This window comes from Brassica napus, chromosome C7 (genome assembly GCF_020379485.1).
Source record: "Brassica napus cultivar Da-Ae chromosome C7, Da-Ae, whole genome shotgun sequence".
Classification (NCBI taxonomy): domain Eukaryota; kingdom Viridiplantae; phylum Streptophyta; class Magnoliopsida; order Brassicales; family Brassicaceae; genus Brassica; species Brassica napus.
Genome location: NC_063450.1, coordinates 48,867,112 through 48,890,686, shown reverse-complemented (window position 1 = coordinate 48,890,686; position 23,575 = coordinate 48,867,112). Strand labels below are relative to the sequence as shown.

General features: G+C 33.5%; 1 protein-coding gene across 2 annotated transcripts; it reads right to left on the bottom strand.

Moving 5' to 3' along the window:
• Positions 1–19,144: 19,144 nt before the first annotated feature.
• Positions 19,145–21,775, bottom strand: LOC106414408 (eukaryotic translation initiation factor 3 subunit B). Of its 2 annotated transcripts, none has more exons than XM_048763036.1 (7): positions 21,444–21,775; positions 21,246–21,329; positions 21,087–21,158; positions 20,849–21,011; positions 20,485–20,732; positions 19,582–20,410; positions 19,145–19,496 (listed from the first exon to the last, which is right to left on the bottom strand). In XM_048763036.1, exons 4-7 carry the CDS (start codon positions 20,993–20,995, stop codon positions 19,440–19,442), a joined length of 1,281 nt encoding a protein of 426 aa, XP_048618993.1. In that variant the 5' UTR covers positions 20,996–21,011; positions 21,087–21,158; positions 21,246–21,329; positions 21,444–21,775; the 3' UTR covers positions 19,145–19,439. The 2 variants fall into 2 exon arrangements, with proteins under 2 accessions (XP_048618993.1, XP_013710525.1); XM_013855071.3 differs by having other exon boundaries at positions 20,485–20,585; positions 20,658–20,732; positions 21,246–21,771.
• Positions 21,776–23,575: the final 1,800 nt, after the last annotated feature.

Genomic DNA, 23,575 nt, shown 5'->3' with positions numbered 1-23,575 from the left:
TTTTATTATTTACATATAGAGTAGAATATATTATTTTATAATTTAGATGTTTGATTATAATTTTTTATATTTATACATGATATTATATTAAAAAATTTATAACTTGATGCAATTGTACTATTCATATATTAACATGTTGTCTTTTGTTTTGTTAATTTATTTTAAAGTGAAACAACACACTAATTTTTTTAATTTTTTGCATTAGTTATTATGAAATATTATTAATTTTATGATATTTTATTTTCTTGAAAATTGAATTCTCGAAATATTTATATTTGACTAAACTAAATAAAATAATACTATAGTGATTTTAAATGTAGTGATAGAATCTGCAAATAAAAGAAAATACAAAAAAATGAAATACTTAATTTATTGTAAATACAATGACTAATAGTATAAATAAAAAAAGTACTTAATCTGCAATCTATAATTTCAAACAATTCTCATTAATATATCATTTTTGTATCCAAACAACTCCAAAATGTAATTCAATTTCAATAATATAGATATGTTCAAGGACGCTCATATACAAGTAGCTTCTTACTGATCTTATAATAGTAGACGTTTTAGAAGGTTTCAAGTTAAGATAAGAGTCAACATATAAATGTGTATATTATTTTTTTTTTTGGTAATCCAGGGTTTCCCGCTTCGCGGGTCATTCCCTGGGTCCGGTCAGGCAGCGGACCGACTTCACCCGGGAGGGTATGTCCTGAGCCCGAAGGCCCAGTACCCGCTTCGTGACATGGATGAGCAGTTCGCCTCCGGCTGGCGTCGAACCTGGAAGCATGACAATTGGCCCCCAAAGCTCTAACCAGTAGAACTGACTCATCCCGTCATAAATGTGTATATTTTGCAGGAAATTTAAAACTTGAATAAGGAAAGCTCCAGTGAGTTTACCAACTGAAGTTTCGAGCTAGTGTATGTATGGTAACTATGAATTGAGTAGGATTTCATTTGAAAGGCCAAAAAAAAAAATTATGTGGACTGAGGAAAGAAAAAGAAATCAACCACCGTGGTCTCGAACACACGACCAGAAGTTTTAGAGCCTTGCGCTCTACCAACTGAGCTAGACAGGCTTTTGGCTTTAAAAGCATGTATTCGTTTTTAATGTATTACAGTCTTTGATTAATTGACCAATCTTACCACACCCTAATACCATCACAATAAACGATTGCTTCCCCAATGATAATCCTAAAAAGTTTATGAATGATTTTAGAATTGAAATTGATTAAACTAAATTTCACTAAAAGAAAAGAATAAGCTATACAAAAGTAATGATTAAAGTGATAAGTCAAAACCTAGTTTTATTTACAGATAAAGAATCAAAGTGCCCTTTACACAATTTTCACACACCCTGTAAAGCATATATAAAACAACACTTGGCTCCTGTAACCACATTAGATGTTTCTATATAAAGTACCTGAAAGATCTAGGATTAACCAAAGTTAAGAACACACGTAGTTTCAATACACAATCTTGTTTTATTAAGAATCTTTTAGACAATCCAACATGACTTAGTCTAATCCGAATTATACAACGTCTATCACGACTTGACACAGACCAATTCTTAAGCTACCTAGAGCAACTGCGATGATAACCTCACCGCTTGCAAAACGAAATATGTTCCTGAACAAACCTCAGAGCACGTAAACTTAATTCCCAAAAGCGTAACCTAAGCTCCATGCATTGTTACACTTTTATATCCTTTGCCTGAGATATCGTATCTTCCAGATATCTCTCCAACTAACGAGATCTCTGATTGCTTATCACCAAAGCAATACTCTCCTAATGGTTATCTACCACGTCATCACCTTGTAACGACTTGTTAACCGATATTTCACATACCGGTCCAACCATGTGACACTTCCTCTGATCTACATCGGTCATGCTCCAAACCCGGAGCTAACATTCTCCCCCTTTTTGTCTAAATGTGACAATCTATGCATCCTGCAAATATCAGAGGCCTTACAAGACATTCACAATAACAGGAATCAACTGCAACACACCATCATGTCCATCACTAAGTCAAAACAAATTCCATTAGTTAGACTAGATCCACAAGTTGGTCTAGTACCTGTGTCATAGCATAAGTCATAGATTACAGAACCAAAATACAAAAGAAGGATACATAACCAGAAAATAAGAACAAATTACACACATAGGTCTGAGCCTATGTTGGATCACAATGGTTCATCACTGACACTCAGCCACTGTCTGTATCATCTTCATTCTCCCCCTGGTGTGGATATTCTCCCCCAGCAGAGATGCACATTAAGACAAAAACCATTAGATTTCGATACAGAGAACCATTACCCCATAAGGACATCTTACTCCTGAGCCCGATGCAAATTCCCTTGAGGAAGGCAATAGTCTGATCAATGTCTTCTTCAAGGTTAGGCGCCCTTGAGTCAACTCCTGAGCCAAGGCCAGCTTTCTTGTCCTTAACCACCAGCTTAGGAAAGTCTGATTCCTCTTCATCACTAGCGTCAAGAGGTACAATGCATTGAATGAGCATGACTTGTTGAATCAAGGTAGGCAAGATGATTCTTCTTTTCTTTTCAGTCTTGGTGTTTTCAGCCATGGTCAAAATCTGGTTGTAGACCATTTTCCCAAAGTCAAAGATTTTCCTATGGTAGAGCATGTAGATGAAGCGAAGGCGTTCCACATTCATGGCTGTGTAGCTCATTGTTGGGTTCCAGTTTGAGCAAACCAGCTTGTACAACATTTGATTTGTGGCAGTCAAGTACTTTGAGCACATGTCCTCCCAGCGTTTGATTCTGTCGCCAGATAGAAAGGTGCAGACTTTGTCAATGTTCTAATCCCACCAACTGGGATCGTCCTCAACCTCTGGAATGCAGTACATTGTATTGATCAAACTTGGAGAGAATTCTACCAGAGACCCACATACATAGACAACAACTCCATCTCCTCGTGGTTCAGCGTCCACTAGATTTGCTATGAACTCTCGCACTACTGATGGTTGAAATGAGTCAGAGTCACAGACCGTGTAGAGTAGCCCGGCGTCAGCTTCTACCTTCTTAACATCTTGTAGGTTCTTGTCCGAGAGAGAAAGTCGTTGCTGGTGAATGAACTGCCTAGTTCTGAGATCGACATACCTTTCTCGAGCCCCTTGTGTAATGAATCTGGCTGATAGAGGTCTCTTTGAAGAGCGCAGTAGTTCGGGTTTCTCTTGATACAGAGCCTGAAATGTCGCACGGCTGCTTTCATACCTCGTCTCTTTGGGAAGGAGCTCATCCTGCATGTCCTCATCTCCCTGATTATCCTCCTCTTTTGATGAGTTCTCTTCAGACAGAGACTCTGTTTCAGGTTCAAAGTCCTCGGGAGGTGGGGTGCATCTTATGCGGCGTCCCGAGCATTTGCGCGAGTTTTTCCGGGAGCTGGAACCACTGGTCTCGGATGCCGGTGTCGGTGAGGTTGCGGAGTTGATTTTGTGAGTTAACCGCGAGCTTCTTCTTACAGATTGCATGGTGTGGAGATGGAGTGTTGCCGACTTCGTGTGTTACATCCGAAAGGTCACGCTCCCCCTAAAGTAGTAACCCTAACATACTCACAAGAAACCCATTAATTGGCCCAAGGTAGCGGGCCCAAGTACATTAGGCATTTTACATACAAAACGAACTAGTCCATTAGTAGAGTTTTGAGATTTTACGGAGTTACACACCCTATTGAATGTGTCACACACCCTCGTAACATGACACATTCAAGTGAGAACTGGTGAACATCCATCAGTAAATCATAGAGCTTGACCACCTGAGATTCCTACTATGACTTTCATTTACAAAATTACTTACATAGAGCCTATCATGTTGATTCAGTCAGAGGAAGTTCAAGATCTAACACAAAATTAACCACACATCAAGTCATAAGCAGAATCGTCTTAGTGTCACAATGAGCATACCCTGATATTCTCAGCTGAGTAGCTTTCACAGATCAGTTCCAATCTTTTGAACCACACACAGAGTCTCTGAGGTTACATGACTGACACATTTGCTTGAAACACTTCTCTGAGTTCTCACCTCTACCTCACCTTTTATACAACTTTTTATTCTTCAGAAGTCAGACCAGGTTCATGCCCAATTAGAACAGTGATCGATGCCAGATGAGAGTGTGGCAGCACCCTGATCTAGAACGAGTGTTCATCACGCTAGGCCGTGGTCCAGACTTTTGCCCAATCAAGGCAGTGATCGACTCCATATACACGAGTGTGGTAATACCCTGATCCAGGACGAGTGCCCATCACACTGGGCCTTGAGCTGTGATATGTTTTTCTTGGCAGACACTTCATCATTTTCAGCCTTATATTTCTTCAGGTGTTTCTTGATCCAATCCAGACAATGATCATAGCTCATATCTAAAATGGGGTGACATCCTGATCCGAGAAGAGTGTCTTTCACCATAGGATGTGTGTCAGTAACAAGTACCTCACGTCCAGTGCATGTTTTTCTACGAGATGGAGTAGTTTGCTCAAGATTTCGCTTGATGCAGACTCGATGTGTGTTTAGTTTTGTACAGACAGACCTTCTTCCCTACTGACTCATGTTGCTCTGTTCAGAGGTCCACGATTCCCAGGGCCTTTGGGAGCCCCAAGAAACTGTTGAAATCCAAAGGTTTAGTGAAGATATCTGCAAGCTGATTCTCAGATGGAACATGTTCAATGACTATCAATTTTTGCTCAACCAGTTCTCTTACAAAGTGGTGTCTGAGATCAACATGCTTAATACGAGAGTGTTGCACTGGATTCTTTGTTAGGCTAATGGCACTCATATTATCACAATGAACAAGCATAGAGTCAGAGAGGTACGCGTAGTCAACTAGTATTTGTCTCATCCAGAGGAGTTGAGTGCAACAACTTCCCAAAGCGATATATTCAGCTTCAGCAGTGGATAGAGAGACACAGTTCAGTTTTTTGCTGTGCCAAGATACTAGGTTGTTTCCAAGAAAGAAACATCCTCCAGAGGTGCTTCTTCTGTCGTCAACGCAACCTGCCCAATCGGCGTCGCAGTACCCTGCAAGGTTCACATTAGTTTCAAATGTATAATGTAGACCGAAATCTAGTGTACCTTTCACATATTTGATGATGCGTTTAACTGCATTCATATGGGACTCCTTCGGTGAGGCTTGATACTGTGCACAGATGCTGACACTGAGACATATGTTTGGATGGCTAGCAGTGAGATACAGGAGGCTGCCTACCATGGCTCGATACAGTTTCTCATCCACCTTTGTGCCTCCTTCATCTTTGGAGAGCTTGGTTGTGGTACTCATGGGAGTTATGGCGGTCTTGCTGGTTTGCAATCCAAATCATTTTACCAGGTTCTTAGCGTAGGTGCTTTGAGTGACGAATATTCCACCATCCATTTGTTTGACTTGGAGTCCAAGAAAATAGCAGAGTTCACCCACCATGCTCATCTCGAATTCCTTTGTCATTGTGTTCACAAATTCGTCGACTAGAGCCTTAGAGGTGCTCCCAAAGATAATGTCATCGACATAAACCTGTATCACCAAAATATGTGAGTTGATCTCTTGAACGAACAGCGTCTTGTCCACAGCTCCTCTTCTGAAGCCAGTAGCGATGAGGAGTTGAGTTAATCTCTCATACCATGCTCTAGGAGCTTGTTTCAGCCCATAGAGTGCTTTGCCTGAGATATCGTATCTTTCAGATATCTCTCCAACTAACGAGATCTCTGATTGCTTATCACCAAAGCAATACTCTCCCAATAGTTATCTGCCACGTCATCATCTTGCAACGACTTGTCAACCGATATTTCGCATACTGGTCCACTTCCTTTGATCTACATCCGTCTTGCTCCAAACCCGGAGCTAACAGTATCTTGATCAATAATTGTTCCCACTCACTAATTTGAATTTTCAACTCATTATATCACAGATCTCATCACCTTCACACAAAACGTTACATTATAGAGGATTAATGGATAACGATGTTAACCTTGTTAATATAATTTCTAGATGCGTAGCTTCAGGTATTTTGATCTACTCATGCGCACATTAGCTTCTGACGTAAATGCAATGGCTAAAGAATTGAGAGAGAAAAGGAAAGAAAATGGAGGGATCAAACATGGATACGTCAATCAGAGACAAGAGTAGAAAATTACAAAGATGATCATATTCTCTGGAGTAAGCTTCGTGAACGAGCAGAGACTGATCTTCGAACATCTCAAGGATCAAGAACAACGAAACGACACGCCTTAGTTTTCTATTCATATAAGCTTGGGCTTTCTACCATTTTAAAGGCCCATTGTTTATTTCATTGGAGGTATGTGAGAAACCTTACCAGGCCTCTTTTATCTAACACGTTAGTGTTGCTCAAAAACGAAAAAAAATCTTACACGTTAGTTAAACGATATCAATAGAAACGATATCAATAGTTTGATATGTTTTCTCTTATTTTCTTCCACAAAAAGCTTTCAATCTGATTTTGGAGAAGGAAAAACTAATTTCTTAACTATAAATTAAAAAAATGTGACCCTTAAATTTGATATCTAATTTTTTAAACATTAATCTCCTGGCTAAGCCATTAGGCAGTATTTTGAAACCCGATCCGGATCCGCGGTTGAACCGGTATACCTGGTAACCCAAAAAAATCCGGTTTGGGTTTGGGTTTTGGTGAAAAACTCAATATTTAAAAACCCATAAAAACCCGTAAAAATCCACTAAAACCCAGAACCCGGTACCGGTTGAGCCAATAGATAACTTTTTTTTTTAATTATGTTCTTAGATTCTATTTTATATTCTAAATTTCTAATTAAGATTTCATTTTTATATTTGTGATTTTTAGAATTTGATGAAGATTTCACTATGCCATATTAGACATTTAAGTATTCATGAAATTTAATTTATTATTCACATTAGACATTTAAATATTTATAAATTTTCTATCTTGATTTTTTTTACTTTTTATAACTCGTAATTTCTAACAAAGTATTTAAATAGTTTAAACTATTTTTTTTTGTTATTTTGTATGTCAAATGAAAAATAAATAAATTGAAATTAAGTATTTTTAAATATTTTTTAAACATAGAATATATACATATCCAAACTATTGTCTTATTTTTAAAAAAAAAATATTTATAAAATATTAAACTTTGGTTTCTATAATTTTATTTTCATACCTAATATTTTATTATATAATAAAATTAATTAATTTATTAATCTGCGGTTGAACCGCGGTCGACCTAGTGACCCGGTGAATCGTCCGGTTCGGGTTTAAAAACATTGCCATTAGGTAAAATATAAAGACGTTTCAGCAAATTTGAAAGATTTACTTTAGATAACTGAAATATTATATTTTCTAAGAATGTACCTAATGAAAGATAATATCTTAACCAAGAGTGTTGTATATTACTTCTAGCTTCAACGGAACAATTTCAAAATGTAAACGTTTTCGTTGATTGAGGATTAAAAAATGACATGTTAACAAACGAAAATAAATACAGTTACCAATATATACAGCATGATACAACCATTTGGTTTTTGGTGTATTTTTTTTTTTTTTTGGTTCTTGGTGTTTTGGTAGACAAAAAACCTAAAACATTGATTGTGTCACGTAAGTGCCGTGTGAATCGGAAAGACATATCTAATATGTCACAAAATATTGCCAAATTATATTATGTTTTTAAAATCAAATAGTATAATAAAAAATAAAAAATAGTAGTAATTACAAAAATATATATATTTTTAACGTCGTCAGCAAAACATTAAACTCTAAATCCTAATCTCTAAACCCTAAACCTTCGGATAAACCCTGAACTCTAGGCTAAATCCTAAACTTTAAATCAAAATCATTAAACACTAAAACATTCGAGGGTTTAGGGTTTAGGATTTAGAGTTTTAGTGCTTAGTGTTTTTTATTCGAAGTTTATGATTTATCCAAGAGTTTAGGATTTATCCAAGGGTTTAGGGTTTAGGGTTTACACAATTTTAGGGTTTAGGATCCTGTGTTTAGGGATTGGGCTTATATCATTGGTTTATTTTATTAATCCTGTAATCCTGTAATTATATAAACAAGAAAATTTGGCATCATATCATTGGTTTATTTTATTAATCCTGTAATTCTGACCATTGAGAAGTGAGACCTGTTGCATGCAGAGACCACGTGTTTTGTCTTTGACCAAATCTTAATCCTCTCTTTTGTTCTATGATTCTTTAAGATCTAACTTAGCCGAGATCTACGGCTCAAATCTTCCGACACTTCACTTCAAAACATCAAGATATCACATAAGTTACTCGACGATGATGCGAGATTTTTTTATCTAAAGAAACAAAAAACAATCCTCCAAACAAATTGATCCAATGATAGTTTACCCATATTGGTTTGAAATACTCTCAGCATTTAGTTTACATATTGAAATGCTATGATATTCATACAGTCATTTTTTAGTTGAATCCCCCAGCATTGAGTTTACATATTGAAATGCTATGATATTCATACAAAGTCTTTTTTAGTGGAATCCCCCAACTATGCCATCGGTCGCCTAATATCATTTTTTTTCTTTTGATCTGTGACACTAATCACACGCTTAAAGTCCTTCTAGAACGCATCTCCCATCTCGGATTCAAGTCTAGATAAATGTGATTACATAAAAAGACGAAAAACAAAAAACACATCGTTGCTACCTGCTACAACTACAAAGCACTCAAGCAGACACGAATCATGTCTTCTCCATTTAATTAGTCTCGAACGTTCATTATATATCACATGACACTTTCAACCTCTCAAACATTTCATTATATATTTTATATTGGCTAGAAAAATCAGATTTCCGTTACTATACTTTCATATAAATAGTGGCAAGTATTTAATGGTAACAGAACAACGGTTACGATCTACTGTCATTTATGGCTAAATTTGAGACGGTGAAAATTTATGAATATGTTGGGTATCTTCTTTTAAAAAACTCAACCATGCCGACCAAAGTCGTTCGCATGTCGATAGGTACACGTGGGACCAACTTCTGCTTTGACGCGCCTTCGACTAGTCTTAAAGCCAGCCATTTCTTCTTTACCGTGACCACATGATTCTTTTTTTCCCACCATTTTTCTATATTTTCAAAACGTTTTTATTTTAAATTAAATAAAACATACCCTCAACTTCTTATCTTCTAATTTTCACAATTCCTAACACTAATATTTTTACTATAAAAGATAATATCCGTTGCCAAAAAAAAAGATGTTATCCAAACCGTATAATGTTAAAAGTATAAACATTTGGTTTTCTCTATTTTTTTTATAATATCTTGAAAAATGTAAATATTAATATATGTACCCAAAAATAACTTTATGTTACCTCTTAACTTTAAAAATATATGGTTTCTAACGTAACAAGTCATATAGTTTCCCGCTATTTTAGTTTACGAAGTCTTCTATTTTAGTTTCTCGCTAAAAATATTTTATTTTTCAGCTAAAAATATTTTATTTTCAGCTAAAAATATTTTAATTTCCCGCTAAAAATATTGAAGTTTTCTGGACGACTTACAAGTAAGTCTTCTGAATCAAAAATTAACCTAATTGGATTTTTTGTCTCCCTATACAAAGAAAAAATTACACATTCTCTCTCCTCCTCACAAATGGCTGCAACAAAAATATAATGTTCATCATTCTAAAACTCTTCAACCTCTCTCTAATCTCTTTGAACTTATAGACACCAAACTTTATATCAATTTATTGTTTCTGTCTCATGTCTTTCTCATTAATTTATCTTATTTTTGCAGGTTTTTCATCACATGGTTTTCATCTTTCACTCATTTAAAGGTAGATCTATTAATTTTATATATGTATTTTTGTATGTTCTATAAAAGTAGATCTATCTAATTTTTCACTCATTTTCTCTATTTTAAGTCATTTGTAACGTTTTTGGATATGCATGTTTTTCATATCTGGATTTGGATACGCAGGTTTTTCAGACCTGGAATAGTTCTGAAAAGTCTTCCAGACGACTTCCAGAAAGTCGTATAGCATAATCTTCTCTCATGTCTCCCTTTCATAACAGATCTGAGCGTTTTGTAAGTTTTCAACATAGATGAGTGAAAGTAGTTAATTATGATATTCTTTGGTTTTAGGGTTTGACAACATATGTTGTAGTATTGTATGTATTCTTAGGGTTAGATTTTGGAAAACTAGAATGTTTTTTTTTAAATTAAATTTTTACCTATATGTGTTATTTATGTGTATAGTAAACACTTTTTTAAGTTTAATTTGATTTTATGAAGTGTTTAATTAGTTAATTAAGTTTAGGGGTTATGTTTAGGGTTTAGACGACTAACTTGTAAGTCGTCTGGTAAATAATTTAAACCAGATGACTTACATGTAAGTCGTTTGATGAATAATTTAAATCAGACGACTTATATGTAGGTCATCCTAATATTTCTGCCATGGTTGTATCTTGTTGTTTAATGATTGAAAGACTCTGAATTTAGTTTTGTCTTGCTATTGCATTATGTATATATGATATTACATTCAATTACTGGTAAAGTTTCAGACTTTGAAGGTTTTTTTGAGTATATATGATATTACATTCAATTTTTGTTTCATGGTTGATTCATATACCTCTATCACACTTGTTTTTACTGAAAATTTGTGTTCATGATTTCTGTAATGTAGCAATTTGTGGAGAACAACATCTGAAGAAAAGAGAGAGATGGAGCATTTAGCTTGTGAAGTGACTCAAAGATGATTCTTGGTGTTGAAGACTATAATGTTTAGTCACATGTCTAATAGTTTGTTTATGATCTATATGTGTACTCTTTCAATTGTAATTTCTTGTTTTTGTAAACTTGCCAAAAGTACTTTTATTGATACAATATATTAAGAATCATTTTAACCATTCTATTCACTCATAGCAAAAAACATCATTGATGCTTATAACAATAATAATGCTTAAGTCATTGATACAACATTTTTAAAAAAGAAATATTTTAACCATTCTATCCACTCATAGCAATAATCATCATTGGTGCATACTTAAGAGATGGAAACAACCAATAGTAATTAGTCAAAACATATCACAATTGTTACAAGTTTGTGTTAAAAAACTTAGTCAAACATATCACAATTTTTACATATCTTGAAGTTACTTAACACTCTTAAAAATACAAGTTATTCAAAAACTAGAGTAGAAGACTTAAAACTAGAAACTTTAGTTAACATGAAGTAGAAGACTTAAGACTTCCACGAAAGTCTTCTCGGATCAGCTAGAAACTTTAGTTAACTTGAATGCTGGTAACCTCATCAATATCACGAATTAAATTATAACTTTCATTCAGTAGCTCAAAAATTGATTAATATACATGAATTAACAAGAAAATGTTAAAAAGTCTTTATAGTTTTAGAGAAAAAGAAAGTTCATTAAACTTTAGGTTTTGTGGACGACTTCTATGTAAGTCGTCCATTTAGGTCATTTTTGCAATTACAATTTCATTGGCGACTTACATGTAAGTCGTCTAGGGAAAAGGGGTTAGTTTTGCATTTGACCGGAATGTGTCAGAAATTTGACTTATTCTGAACGACGTACACGAAAGTCATCCAGTAGAAAATAAAAAAATAATATTTTGTTTTTTCTAAACGACTTACATGGAAGTCGTCTCATGTTAGTTTTGCAATTGAAATATTAAACAAAAAATAAATTTCTAGACGACTTACACATAATTCGTCCGTTCGACGACTTTCAGGGAAGTCGTCCAAGATAAGCAAGGTTTGACCAGAATCTCGGAATACAATCATGGATGACTTCTATGTAAGTCGTCGGACGGACGACGTACGTGTAAGTCGTCTAGAATTTTTGTTTTGTTTATTATTTCAATTCCAAAACTAACCTGAGACGACTTCCATGTAAGTCGTCTAGAAAAATAACATATTTTTTTTAATTTTTTACTAGACGACTTATACGTAAGTAACCCAGAAAAAGTCAAATTTCTAACTGGTTCCGGTCAGATGCAAAACTAACTCATTTTCCCTAGACTACTTACATGTAAGTCGTCTACAAAAAAAAATTTAAAACTCAACTGCAAAACTAACCTCTGCGACCAGACGACTTCCAGGTAAGTCTGGAAGTCGTCTGGACGAACAGATGTGGAAAAAATCTCGATTTCATAGTTTCAACCAGTGAGATAACTTGTTTATCACATAGAAGTCTTTTCCAAGCACCCAGAATCTTAAACAAAAGTGACCCACCAAGAATCGTAAGCTTCAATGGCTCTATGAACCATAAAATTTTAGAATCAAAATCTTGAGTTTTCTTTGGATGAATATGGAGAGAAAGTGAAAGAGATGTTGTTTTTAGTTCATAAGACTTGAGAAAGAAGGAGTGTACATAGATTTGAGGTGCATTAAGAGTTTCAAATTGGTTGTTCGTTGTGGTTGATGTATTGATGTAAATGGCTTGAAGAAGATGAGGTTGAGAGAGTAAAAAAATCAATTTCGAAAAATAATAGAAAAAAAATTAATGGTAATTTTGTAAATAAACTGAACTTACGAGGTGAATAGGATAAATGAAAAGTCCAAAAAAATAAGATGTTAGTTTTGAATTTGAGTTTTGAGTCACGTTTGCAAAATCACCCTTAAATAATTTCACAGACCAGTCGGTGCGAAATCATTAAAGGGTCTGCAACTTGACATACAAAGTTTGACATATTTAGGAATTAGGACCCTAATCACGACCTACGTGATTATCATCCGAAACAACAATACAATATCGTATATCTTAATCTGTTTGATTATGGTTAATACCTTTGACTGAACCTTGCTTTTCCAAAGGTGTACAAACTTGGCTATCATGTGATTAATCTATAGTTTTATTATTCTGTATATTAAAGAAACTCAAGTTTATAATTCGAACATATATTCAAGTCATACGCCTGGTTGCATTTTTAGAATTGTTTAGGAAGTATATTAGTTCCCAAAGCTGGCTTTACATGGATTATATATTTGATGTTTTCAATTATACATGTCTTTCAATTATATGTAGATACAAAAAATAAAAGAATAAATCATCAGAAATAGATCAACTAGAAGATTATAGGTGACCAAAAGGAAAATTACTCAAAACTGTTTTAATTTTACTAAATTATGAAAAGCTGAAACTAATACGTAATGTGTTTTAATTTTCAACTAGACCCTGATCCGCGCGCCAGCACGGATGTGAATTTTTGGTTTTTGATTATTTATTTTATTAAATGATGTATTTTTAATATTTGATCATATTATATACACTAAGTAAATATTTTTTGCATCTAAAACTATCTATTTTTTGACGAATATGTGATATCATATTAAAAAAATTGAGTATATAGAGTTAATTTGAAAATCGTAAAAATATATTTTTTTCTTTCGTGTGTGATATCATATAAACAATGACCCGTCCAGTTAATAGAAGTCATGATTTCTTTCATGTGTGATTTTTTATATGAATCATTGCCTAAAAACTATATTAAATTTTAAATATTTTAATTAGAATATTTTTAAATATCTTTACCTTTTTATTTGAAATGCAACTCAATTTTTTTTTAAACAATTATAACAAAATCTTTGAAAAATTTTTTTAGAAGTTTTTTGAAAAATCTGAAAATTAACATTTTAAATTATAATTATCCTAAAATATGATTAGTTTTGTTGTAAACGAAAACTAAAATTATGTTAAAAATAATTATATTCAATGATAATAACATTTTAAATTGATTGTTTTTTAAAATATATGTTTACAAAAAATATTGTTAGAAAGAAATATTCATTTACCTTTCAAATATAAAATGAAAATATTATAATTAAATAATAAAAATTATAAATAAAAACCATAAATTTAGCAGATGACAAATGAGTTATATTATGCTAAACTTTTTGCTTAAAGTTATACTACAGATATGAACAAATAATACCATATAAATATTTTTTAAAAGATATCCATTGTTAAATATTTTTTGAATAAATAATTATTTTTAAATTTAATCAACTGAAAAGTAATACACGTACGATTATGTAGGTCAAAATCTAGTTTTATTGTGTATGTTATATATTAGTGCTGCATGTTTAGATAACATGTTAATGATACACGTTTTGAAAAATATCTATTATTAAAATTATGCACGTAAAGATAACTTATAAGTTTTTTTGTTGATTAAATGACATTGCGTCCAAATTTATTTAAGGATATTTCATTAATGTAACTGAAAAAGACAAGTAATAAAATAGATAGTTTAAATTCATTTAAGGATATTTCATTAATGTAACTTAAAAAACAGGAAATAAAATAGGTAGTTTAAATTCATTTAAAGATATTTTATTAATGTAACTGAAAAAGACAAGCAAAAAATAAAAAGTTTAATTAATGAAGTATGAGCATTTTCAAATGGGTACTTCTCTTTTAATAATATAGAAGTAAGAAAATATTTACATAGCAAATAATACTTCAACAACAAAAGGGGTTGTCTTGAAATCCAATAAATCTATAATATTTCATTCCTGAGCAGCCACGTCAGCAGGTAAGTGGGTCCCACTTTTTAAAAATGTGAAAAAATGTCATGTATGTGGCTCGAACCCGGGTTATTGAGTTATAAACACAAACATTTATACCACTAAACTAAATGATACTTTGTATATTGAAGGCTAAAACTAATATATTTATGAAGGTCGAAAATCTTTGCTTCTTCAGTTTTTTCTGTGAGACCTACACTTAATTTTTTTTTATCTAATGATTTAATAAATACTTTATAACTCACGTTTTGAAATGGGCTTCGTTGAAAAAATGTCCAATAGATCTCTTTGGTCTGTAAGCGTTATCTTCAATGGAAGTTTAGGGCTTTCAATTTTTAATCATCGGTTCATGACTCATCTAAGAAACACAGATTGACTCTTTGAGTTCCATGGATCAGTTTATCTTCTTTAGTCTCTACATCTCTCCATCTTTAATAAATTCATCATCGGTTCTTTTATTTTGCCTGATAAATCATGATTGTGTGGTTTTAATTTTCTTTGGTCATCCTTAGCTTGCACCATTTGATCTAACCAAGAAGATGAAGAAGACATTTGTCGTTCAGGATGCCATCGAGGACGCAGCTGAGTCACACGGAAGGCATACTATATGTTGCCTGATTGTTCAAGAAGAGTTTATGTGTTGTGAAACATATTTGTTTCTTTTCATCAGTTGCTTTGTTTAATCTTTTTTCCTGCAAATAATGATATAATGATGGCTTTGACAGTTCATTTACGGGAGCCAAGAAGTAAAAGAAGAAGAAGCCAGTGAGTGTTTGACATTTTCTGTCTTTCTGAGTTTTTTTTCCATTCATTAAACTTGAATTTTAAAGATTATGTGCCTCATATTCTTTTTATTTTGATGGTTGTTAGGTTGAATGAAGATCGTTGAATAAAGAAAATGTTGATGCTCTAGAAGATTTGGAGGGTACTTTATATTTCTTTCTCTGATAATTCTAGCGACATAAATTTAAACCTTACAGAGGGTATATTGCATAGCATCCTAATGATGAGGAAGAGGTGGAGGAAATTGATCTGCACCAGCAACGTTACCCATGGGAGGAAAGTGACATGCATTACTTATACGACGAGGTAAGCATATCATTAGATGGTTTGCGGTCCATCTTTGAGAGCCGTCGATTGTAAGTGTCTATCGTTTTGAAGTTGCACGACACTAAGATGTAAAGAATTACAAATCACGATTACCTTATTAGCAGAGTTTTTTTGCACAGTTATTGTCAATGGAATTAACACTTGAAATTGATGGTGCTATATTTCATGTTCCAAATGCTAACGCAAGCTCCAATGTTGATTCTCAGCTTTAACATGCCAAAATCACAATGCAGTGGGTGTTGTAAGGTAATTCAGTAGGCACACATGTTTAGTTGAAAAAAAATTCTAAATTGTATTTATGCATCAAACTTATCATCTGTAACATAATAATATGTTTTTTCTATGCTATGAACTGTTTGTAAATAAATGTCTCGGATGTATATGACTGCTGAGTTTGTTGCTTTTGACAGTGAAATCACTAAGCTTGCAGTGTGTCAGGACAATAAAAGCATCTCAACTGATGGTTAGCTTTGCAATTTCATTGGTTTCTTTTTCCTATTATGTTGGATGGATTATTTTAGCTAACAAATATCGCAACAGAGTGCTGACAATAACTTTAATAGATTTATATATACATTTAGAATTGAAAGTTTGGTGAGAACATGAACAAGTACTTCTGTCACGCTATTGGACAGTTATACGCCATTTCAAGAGAATTAATTTCTTATATTTTCAAAATCAGTAAGATTTTAACTGTTTTGTCTACTTTGCATTCATACCTCATTCTCCATCTAACTTCTCGGTGCTACTATATAATGATCAAGTCATTTTCTGCACAAATAGGCAAGTGGGGATGTTACGTTGGGTGTTTGGTTTATTGGGCTTGGCTATACAAAGTTTGTTGTGACTCTAAAACTTTTACCTCATTTAACATTGATTATGGTTCTTGGGAGAATTGCAGATTGTGAATGAAAGGCACAAGCAGGGAACATATGTGTAGCTACGTTCGACTCGACATGTAGCGGTAGCTGCAGATCCATTGATCCCGTTGTGGAGGTTAACGTGCAATGTGTTGCCTGGAAATCATTATTTGGAAGCTCCATTTCGAGGCCTTTCCTCAACATATCGAGGCCTTTCCTCAACATATAAATAGACCAAGAGATATATCCTTTGTATGATGATTGTATTATGATAGCTACTAATATAGGAGATGAATAGAGAAAGAGAAATGAGTAAGAATCTCTTATATGGGTAGTTTTTGTAAACACATTTGGGTTTATTAACAGTTGTGACAAACAATTATGTTTATAGTAAATGAAACCCGTCGCAGCGTCAATAACAAATGCGCCTGTTTTTTGTTGTTTGGGATTGAAATAGCTTATGAGTTTTCTAAATCAATATAATTGATTTGACTAAAGCTATCTTGGATGACAAAAAGAAGGATTGCAAGTTTAATAACTTATACTTTAGACTTTAATTTCAACTAACTTATAATCAGTTTTTTATCATATCATCTTAGTTATAAACGTAAGGATTTATTAGAATAAATAAACAGTTTCGACAATATTTAATATGTGATTTAATAAACAAAAGAACACGTATGATTTTTAGGATTTAAAGAGTTTGGAGAAAATAGTTAATGAATATGAAAAGAATACGAAGCAAATGATGAAAAATGATTCGAGCAAATTAATGGCAACATAGAGCTAAACGAGATAAAAATATCAATCAATAAATAATGAAAGAAGAATGAGCAGGGTTAAGTTATTACACAAGCCAAAACTAAGACAAATCAAACGACAGAACGTGAAAACAAATGTAAACAAGACAAGAGAAGAGAGTGAAAATAAAATGCATTGAAAAACTGAATGGTAGATTCGTAAGCAAGAGACAAAAAGAGATTAAAATGCAAAAAAGCGCGGGTAACGATCCCTAGTTACTTCAATGGTTGGCTTGGCTTGGCTTGATTCTTTGGCATGGTCTCCAGACGTGTGGGGAAAGCGTCGGTAAAAGGTTCATAATAATTTTTTTTATCTGAATCATTTTACAAAACTAGACAACAACTTTTTTAGCGGCATGGAGTGATCGTCATGGGAGAAAACGGTAAGATTCTTACCGAACTCGTCAAGGGTAAAAGACCAAAGATACTTGCAGAGAACATAGTTGGAATATAGAATTACGAAAGATTGAATACATTTTTCACATGGTTGGAGTTTCATTAACTTTCCGCAGGGGACAAATCACAAGTTGCCGATTTTATATACTATGAAATTTTTTTATTTATATTTTTGGGGGAGTGCTATGAATATGTGTTCTTCTCAGGTCTTAAATTTGGACGGTATACTAAGCACTTAATAAGTTTTGATTGCATAGCAACACGAAGCCATAACCTTTTTCTTTTGTTTTTGGTAATGATCAATTGCGTTGCTAAAGAATTAACAATGTTGACCGGGTGACTGTGGTCGAGTGGTAAGGAGACGAGACTGAGACGCCACCACGTTTCAGGTTCGATCCACCTGCTGCGCGAAACTAAGTCACAATTATCCTGGTTACCTAACACGGATATGGGCCTATGCTTTAGGGCCCATTTGAATACCCGGAGAGAAGATCTATCCGTGGGCTGCACCTCCCCTTGGGGATTAGTCTGGACCTCTCCATGGGCCTGGGATACCCCCAGATTAAACAAAAAAAAAAAAAAAAAAAGAATTAACAATGTTTATGTATACACTACAGGCGTGGCCAGTAGCTTTATGAGCATTCTTTTCCTTTGTTTTACTTCATTGTGTTTTTAGATAGACACTTGGGTACAAGTGACAAACCATTATCTTCCTTTTGAAAGTGAAACATGGTTCCATAACATAGTTTCCAGCTCAAATAGCTAACAGTCTCGTTGAGGAAAAAAAAAAGCAAACATTCATTGGTACTAATAGAAAAACAAAAGGTTACCTTGGATAGACTACTTTCAAGAGTTTTTCTCTCTCTCTGTTCTGCAGCCTGGCTGCCGAGAAATGGGTTCCAATCGTTGAAGCCCAGGTGAACGGTTTGAAACTTCAGTTGGAGAAAAAGAAACGGGAATGCTTCTCAATCTTGGGACTGGAATTAACAACTAAAACTGTTTTATTGGACAAATATAAGCACATGAGCCAACCAATAGCAAAAGTTTTCTTCTTTTTCTCTCACTTTCCCCATGGAACTAAATGGATTTCTCAATGTTGTTGTAAAAATTTTGGTTACATTTTGGTTCTAATACATGTGGATATAAAACCATATACTGAGAAGACACCTTAAACTCTTTTCATATTAAAACTTTCATCTCTTTCTGACTAATTACAGCATCATTTAACACAAAAAGAAAGAAGGAAAAAGAAGCAAGAGTCTCTGTTGGTACATATAAACACAACACGAACTGTATGCGAGAAAGACACGTTTTGTTGTTTGTGATGAACATATAGACACACACACGAAAACAAACGGGAGCTTGTAAAACAAGGTTTACCTTTTTGCTATGGGTCTATAATTCATATACGCAACTGTTAATAATGCAGCAGCTATCACAAGTCTTCTCACTTTGTAATATAAGAATAAAAAAATAAAGAAAACTAGCTACATCATATGATGAGTTGAACAAATGTGCTCTCTGCTAAACAACAATGATGCTCGAATACTAAAACAAAAGCAGCGTACATGTGTTAAACATTCAAAGGCATAATCTTCCTACCTCTATTGGACCAAATAGTAGCTTTATAACAAGTTAAATGAGTGCTGACAAAAATAAGAAAAAACAAGTTATTTATTCTACCAAAGAGAATACTTGCAGAGAAGTTGACAAATAACATAAGAAGTTTAAATACTTGCATAAATTTATATAAAGAGTAAAGCATTCTTCTTCATTGCTTCTTAAGCATGTCATCATCTATGATTCCTCCGTAAGGGCGCCAATCCAGCTGCAACCAATCAGCGAAAATAAAGAATATGAGTAAGCCAGTTCTGTATTCTACCAAGAGAAACTATGTCATAATTGTACTTTACCTGGGTTATAGGAAATTGACACTGATGAACAAAAAGACGCTTTCCATCGGAGGACCAGATAGTAAAACTCTCACGAGGGTCATCTGGTTCACTGTGACAATCACTATGAAACTTCTCTTGTGGAGTTGTAAACACCGTGGCAACATATTTTCCACTTTGATTCCAAGCAACCTGGTTGGCCACCACGTTTGCAACTGGGGAAATTTGAGCAAGCTGATCCACATCAAAAAACTCAAGGTTGCCCTCTTTCAATCCAGCAAGAACAATGCGATTGCCTTTGGGCGACCAAAATAGAGCATCTGCTTGCCTGTTGCTCAAAGTAGTAAGCTCTGTGACCTTTCCAGGTGTCTTCTTCATCGAGTAGAAACTGACAGATAGAGTTGGTTCGTCTCCGTAAATCACAGCAAATCGGTGACCGCTAGGCTCCCACGCAAAAGCCAGGATCTTCTTGTCCACCCTGAGAGAATCTGTGGGTATGCCTTCCTCTTTGATGCGGAAAAACTCAAATCCCCCGTAAGTATTGACAGCGAGGTACTCACCATTGCTCTGCCAGCGCATCGTGCAGTCGCCAAGAATAGCGGTAAGATCCTTCTCGGCCAGCTTAACGTTGTTGGGGAATTGCAGAAGAACAACCTTGACAGGCTGCTTGTCACTTGCTTTCAACAGTATTGCAAGTACAGCTTGAGTAGGAGACCAGGAAATATCTATAACATCATCAAGGAGCAGTGGGGCGTTGCCCAACAGGTTGAATTTCTTGGTCTCGTAGACAGCTACAGTCTTGTTTTTGCTAATAATGGCAAAGAATTTATCATCTTTACCCCCAGCCCATCTGCATGGAAAAACATTTAACACATCAATGAACTTGTATAATAATAAAAATTTAAATGCAGTTAAAGAAAATACCTTATAATAAGAGGCCACTGGGGGGAATCAGCAACATCAACATTATTTAGTCCAACGATTGCTGTCCCAGTTTTCACATCGAAGATCTTAAGCCAGAGTCCCTGCAAACGGCACAAGTTAGAACAATTTTGCAACACAGAGAAATTTTGGGAAGAAAATATCAAACTCATCACATTTGGATCACTTGGTTTTGGTTTGCTATAGGTGACCAGGTATTTTTCACCTGGGGAAATATCAAACTCTTCTACCTTCAATGACAAAAACAAAAACAAAAAAAAAAAGGAGAGAGGGTCAAAAATTCTTCTTTTTTTTTTTAAGGAGAGAAAGCATGATTGATTATTTCAATATAAATACGAAGAAATACCTGATAATGACAAAAACGCAAGAGTTGGCCAAAGTCCGTACAATATCTTGAGCCCCAAATAATGACCATGTTGTGGTCAGCTGCTGTGACAAAGAATGTACCTTGAGGAGACCACCGCGAAGGCACCCTCTTATCAGCAGTAAACATGAAAAAAGATGCGGTGCTGCAAAGAAAAATATATTTGGTTAGCATCCTAACCTAGCCATGATATGCAGATGAAAACAAGACAGTGACGCACCTTGGACTCCAAGGGTATGTTAAAAAACTTCCTGGTCACAGAAGAAGAGCGTGGAAGATCACAGAGAGTATTCTGCACAGACAGAAACACAACAAAGATATGTCAAAAGAAAATTGTTTCTTACTCCACACATAATTGAAACAAAGATCTTGTGCCTACTTTGGTTTCGATCTTGATAAAATGCAAGTAAGAGCGCTCCGTCTGAATGTTTGATTCCTCATGCCCTCATGGGACCGAGCTTTGCTATAAATACAGGAACCATTAATTGTTCAAAAAAAACCCCAGCACATATAACTGAAAACCGTCACGAAGAAATAAAAAAGATCATGAAATAGAGAGCCATAAAAAGAATATCACCACGCAACCGTCCGTCGAGTTCTAGTCTTCCAGGTATCTACGCCTTGATTCGCCATGATTGGATTGAATCTACCTGAGAGATAAAAGGGAATGAGAGCGGCCAAGTACAGACGCAGAGTGGCTAGGTTTTCTTTTTCCATGGAGGCCGAAAACCTCTTTCTATAGAGCTTGCTGTCTCACTAAGAGTGTTTGGGATACATACAAATTGTTTGGGATTAATTTACTTCTTTCTTTTCTTAAAAATCAAATTAAAATGCCTTTTAAGTTTTAATCATAATTTTTTTTTTTCCTTTTTAACTATATTTTCTTAGCATGTAGTTTTCAAAACTAAATTCTGACTCTCCCTTCCAAAGGGCGGGTATATATATATACATATATATATATATATATACATATATATATATATATATATATTGTTTTTAATTATTTTTTAAAACAAATTCATATTTGTGTATAAATCATAATCAAAATCTATTTTATAAATTAGTAGCAATTTAAAAGTTGATTCGGCGTATGCTCGGTTCTTTGTTCTTTGTAATCATATGCTGTATTTTTGTAATCATATTTTTCTGTTTTAGATCTTCGCCTACGGATATAATGTTGATTTGTAATTTTTCTTTTCTTTCTGTAAATATGTAACATTTTCTGTAATATTTTTAATATATTAAAAATATTTAATTTGATTTTTATTGGCGATTTATGATTGATTGATGGTTTGATATAAATATCAAGCATTCATAACATTTTTCTGTAATATTTTTAATATGTTAAAATAATTTAATTTATTTATTGTTATATAACATAGGATTATCCTAACGTAATGGTTAGTGTATATTAACAGAAAACCGCAGGGTTATATAACGTATATTAGCGTATGGTTAATTTTTTTCTTACTTGTTGATAATAAGTTGAAGTATATATTAAAATACATGTATATATTTTATTCTGTTATAATTTATAAAATAGTTAATAAATAGATTAAGTTAATTTATATTTATTAATTGTTGTAGTTATTTTATTTTGGATATAAATTATGTATATGTAAATATTATAGATTTTTTATTTCTTATTATATAAATGAAAAATGAATTGATATGTTTTCAGTTATAGTTAATATTATTTACTAAACGTCGAAGTGAATTTATTTACTCTCTATTAGGTCAAGCGAATGTTAAATCATTTTTTGTTAACATATACTCCTTCTGTTCCTTTTTTTTTGAAACACATACTCCTTATGTTCCTAAAAGATAGATTTTTTAGTGTTTTGACACATATTAAGAAAAACGCATTAAATCACTATAATAAATTTATCGTTTTCTGTAATTTTTAATTTTCAACAACTTTTACCAATAGTAATCTAATAAAACCAATTAATTTTCTTAAAGTTTGCAATTTTTTTATAGATAACATAAAATATACATCTTTTCGAAACAAAATATTTTTCCAAAACATAAATCTTTTAGAAACAGAGAAAATAGTCAATAAGCCTCCAAAATAAGTCATGAACTTTTTCTCCAAGAAAATAAATAAAGTTTGTTATGAAATAACTTATAATTTATAGTATCGAGAAATTTAAATAAGAGTAGAATTTAATACCCGTAGGAAGCAAATAACACTAATATGAGGGAGAGAGTTTATTATAAGGAAGAAGAAGAAGATGTAATGGTGTTTGATTATAAACTCTTGTTCTTGTTTATGGTGTACAAAAGAGTGAGATGAGTGATGGTATTTATAGTGAACAACAATACATAAAATAACAAAGATAGTGCTTAATTTGGTAAATGAGTGGGTGATCATAGTGTTTGATGAGTAGATGATCATAGTGCTTGAGTTGGTAAAGGAGTGGATGATCATAGTGCTTGAGTTTGGTAAAGAAGTGGATGATCATTTCAATGCTTAATTTATAACACTCCCCCTTGATCATCCATCTTGTATTACGTGGTGCCTCGTTAAAAACCTAGTCATGGAAAACCCAATGGGAAAAACCGTAGTAAAAGTAAAAAGAGTACAACTACGTAAGCTCCCCCTCGAATGAGTAGTCATAGAACCTTTAGAACAATGATAGATTTTCATCTCTCAAATTTTAACATTCTCTTTGGTTGTCTATCTTTTGTATGTTCTTTGTTGCCTCG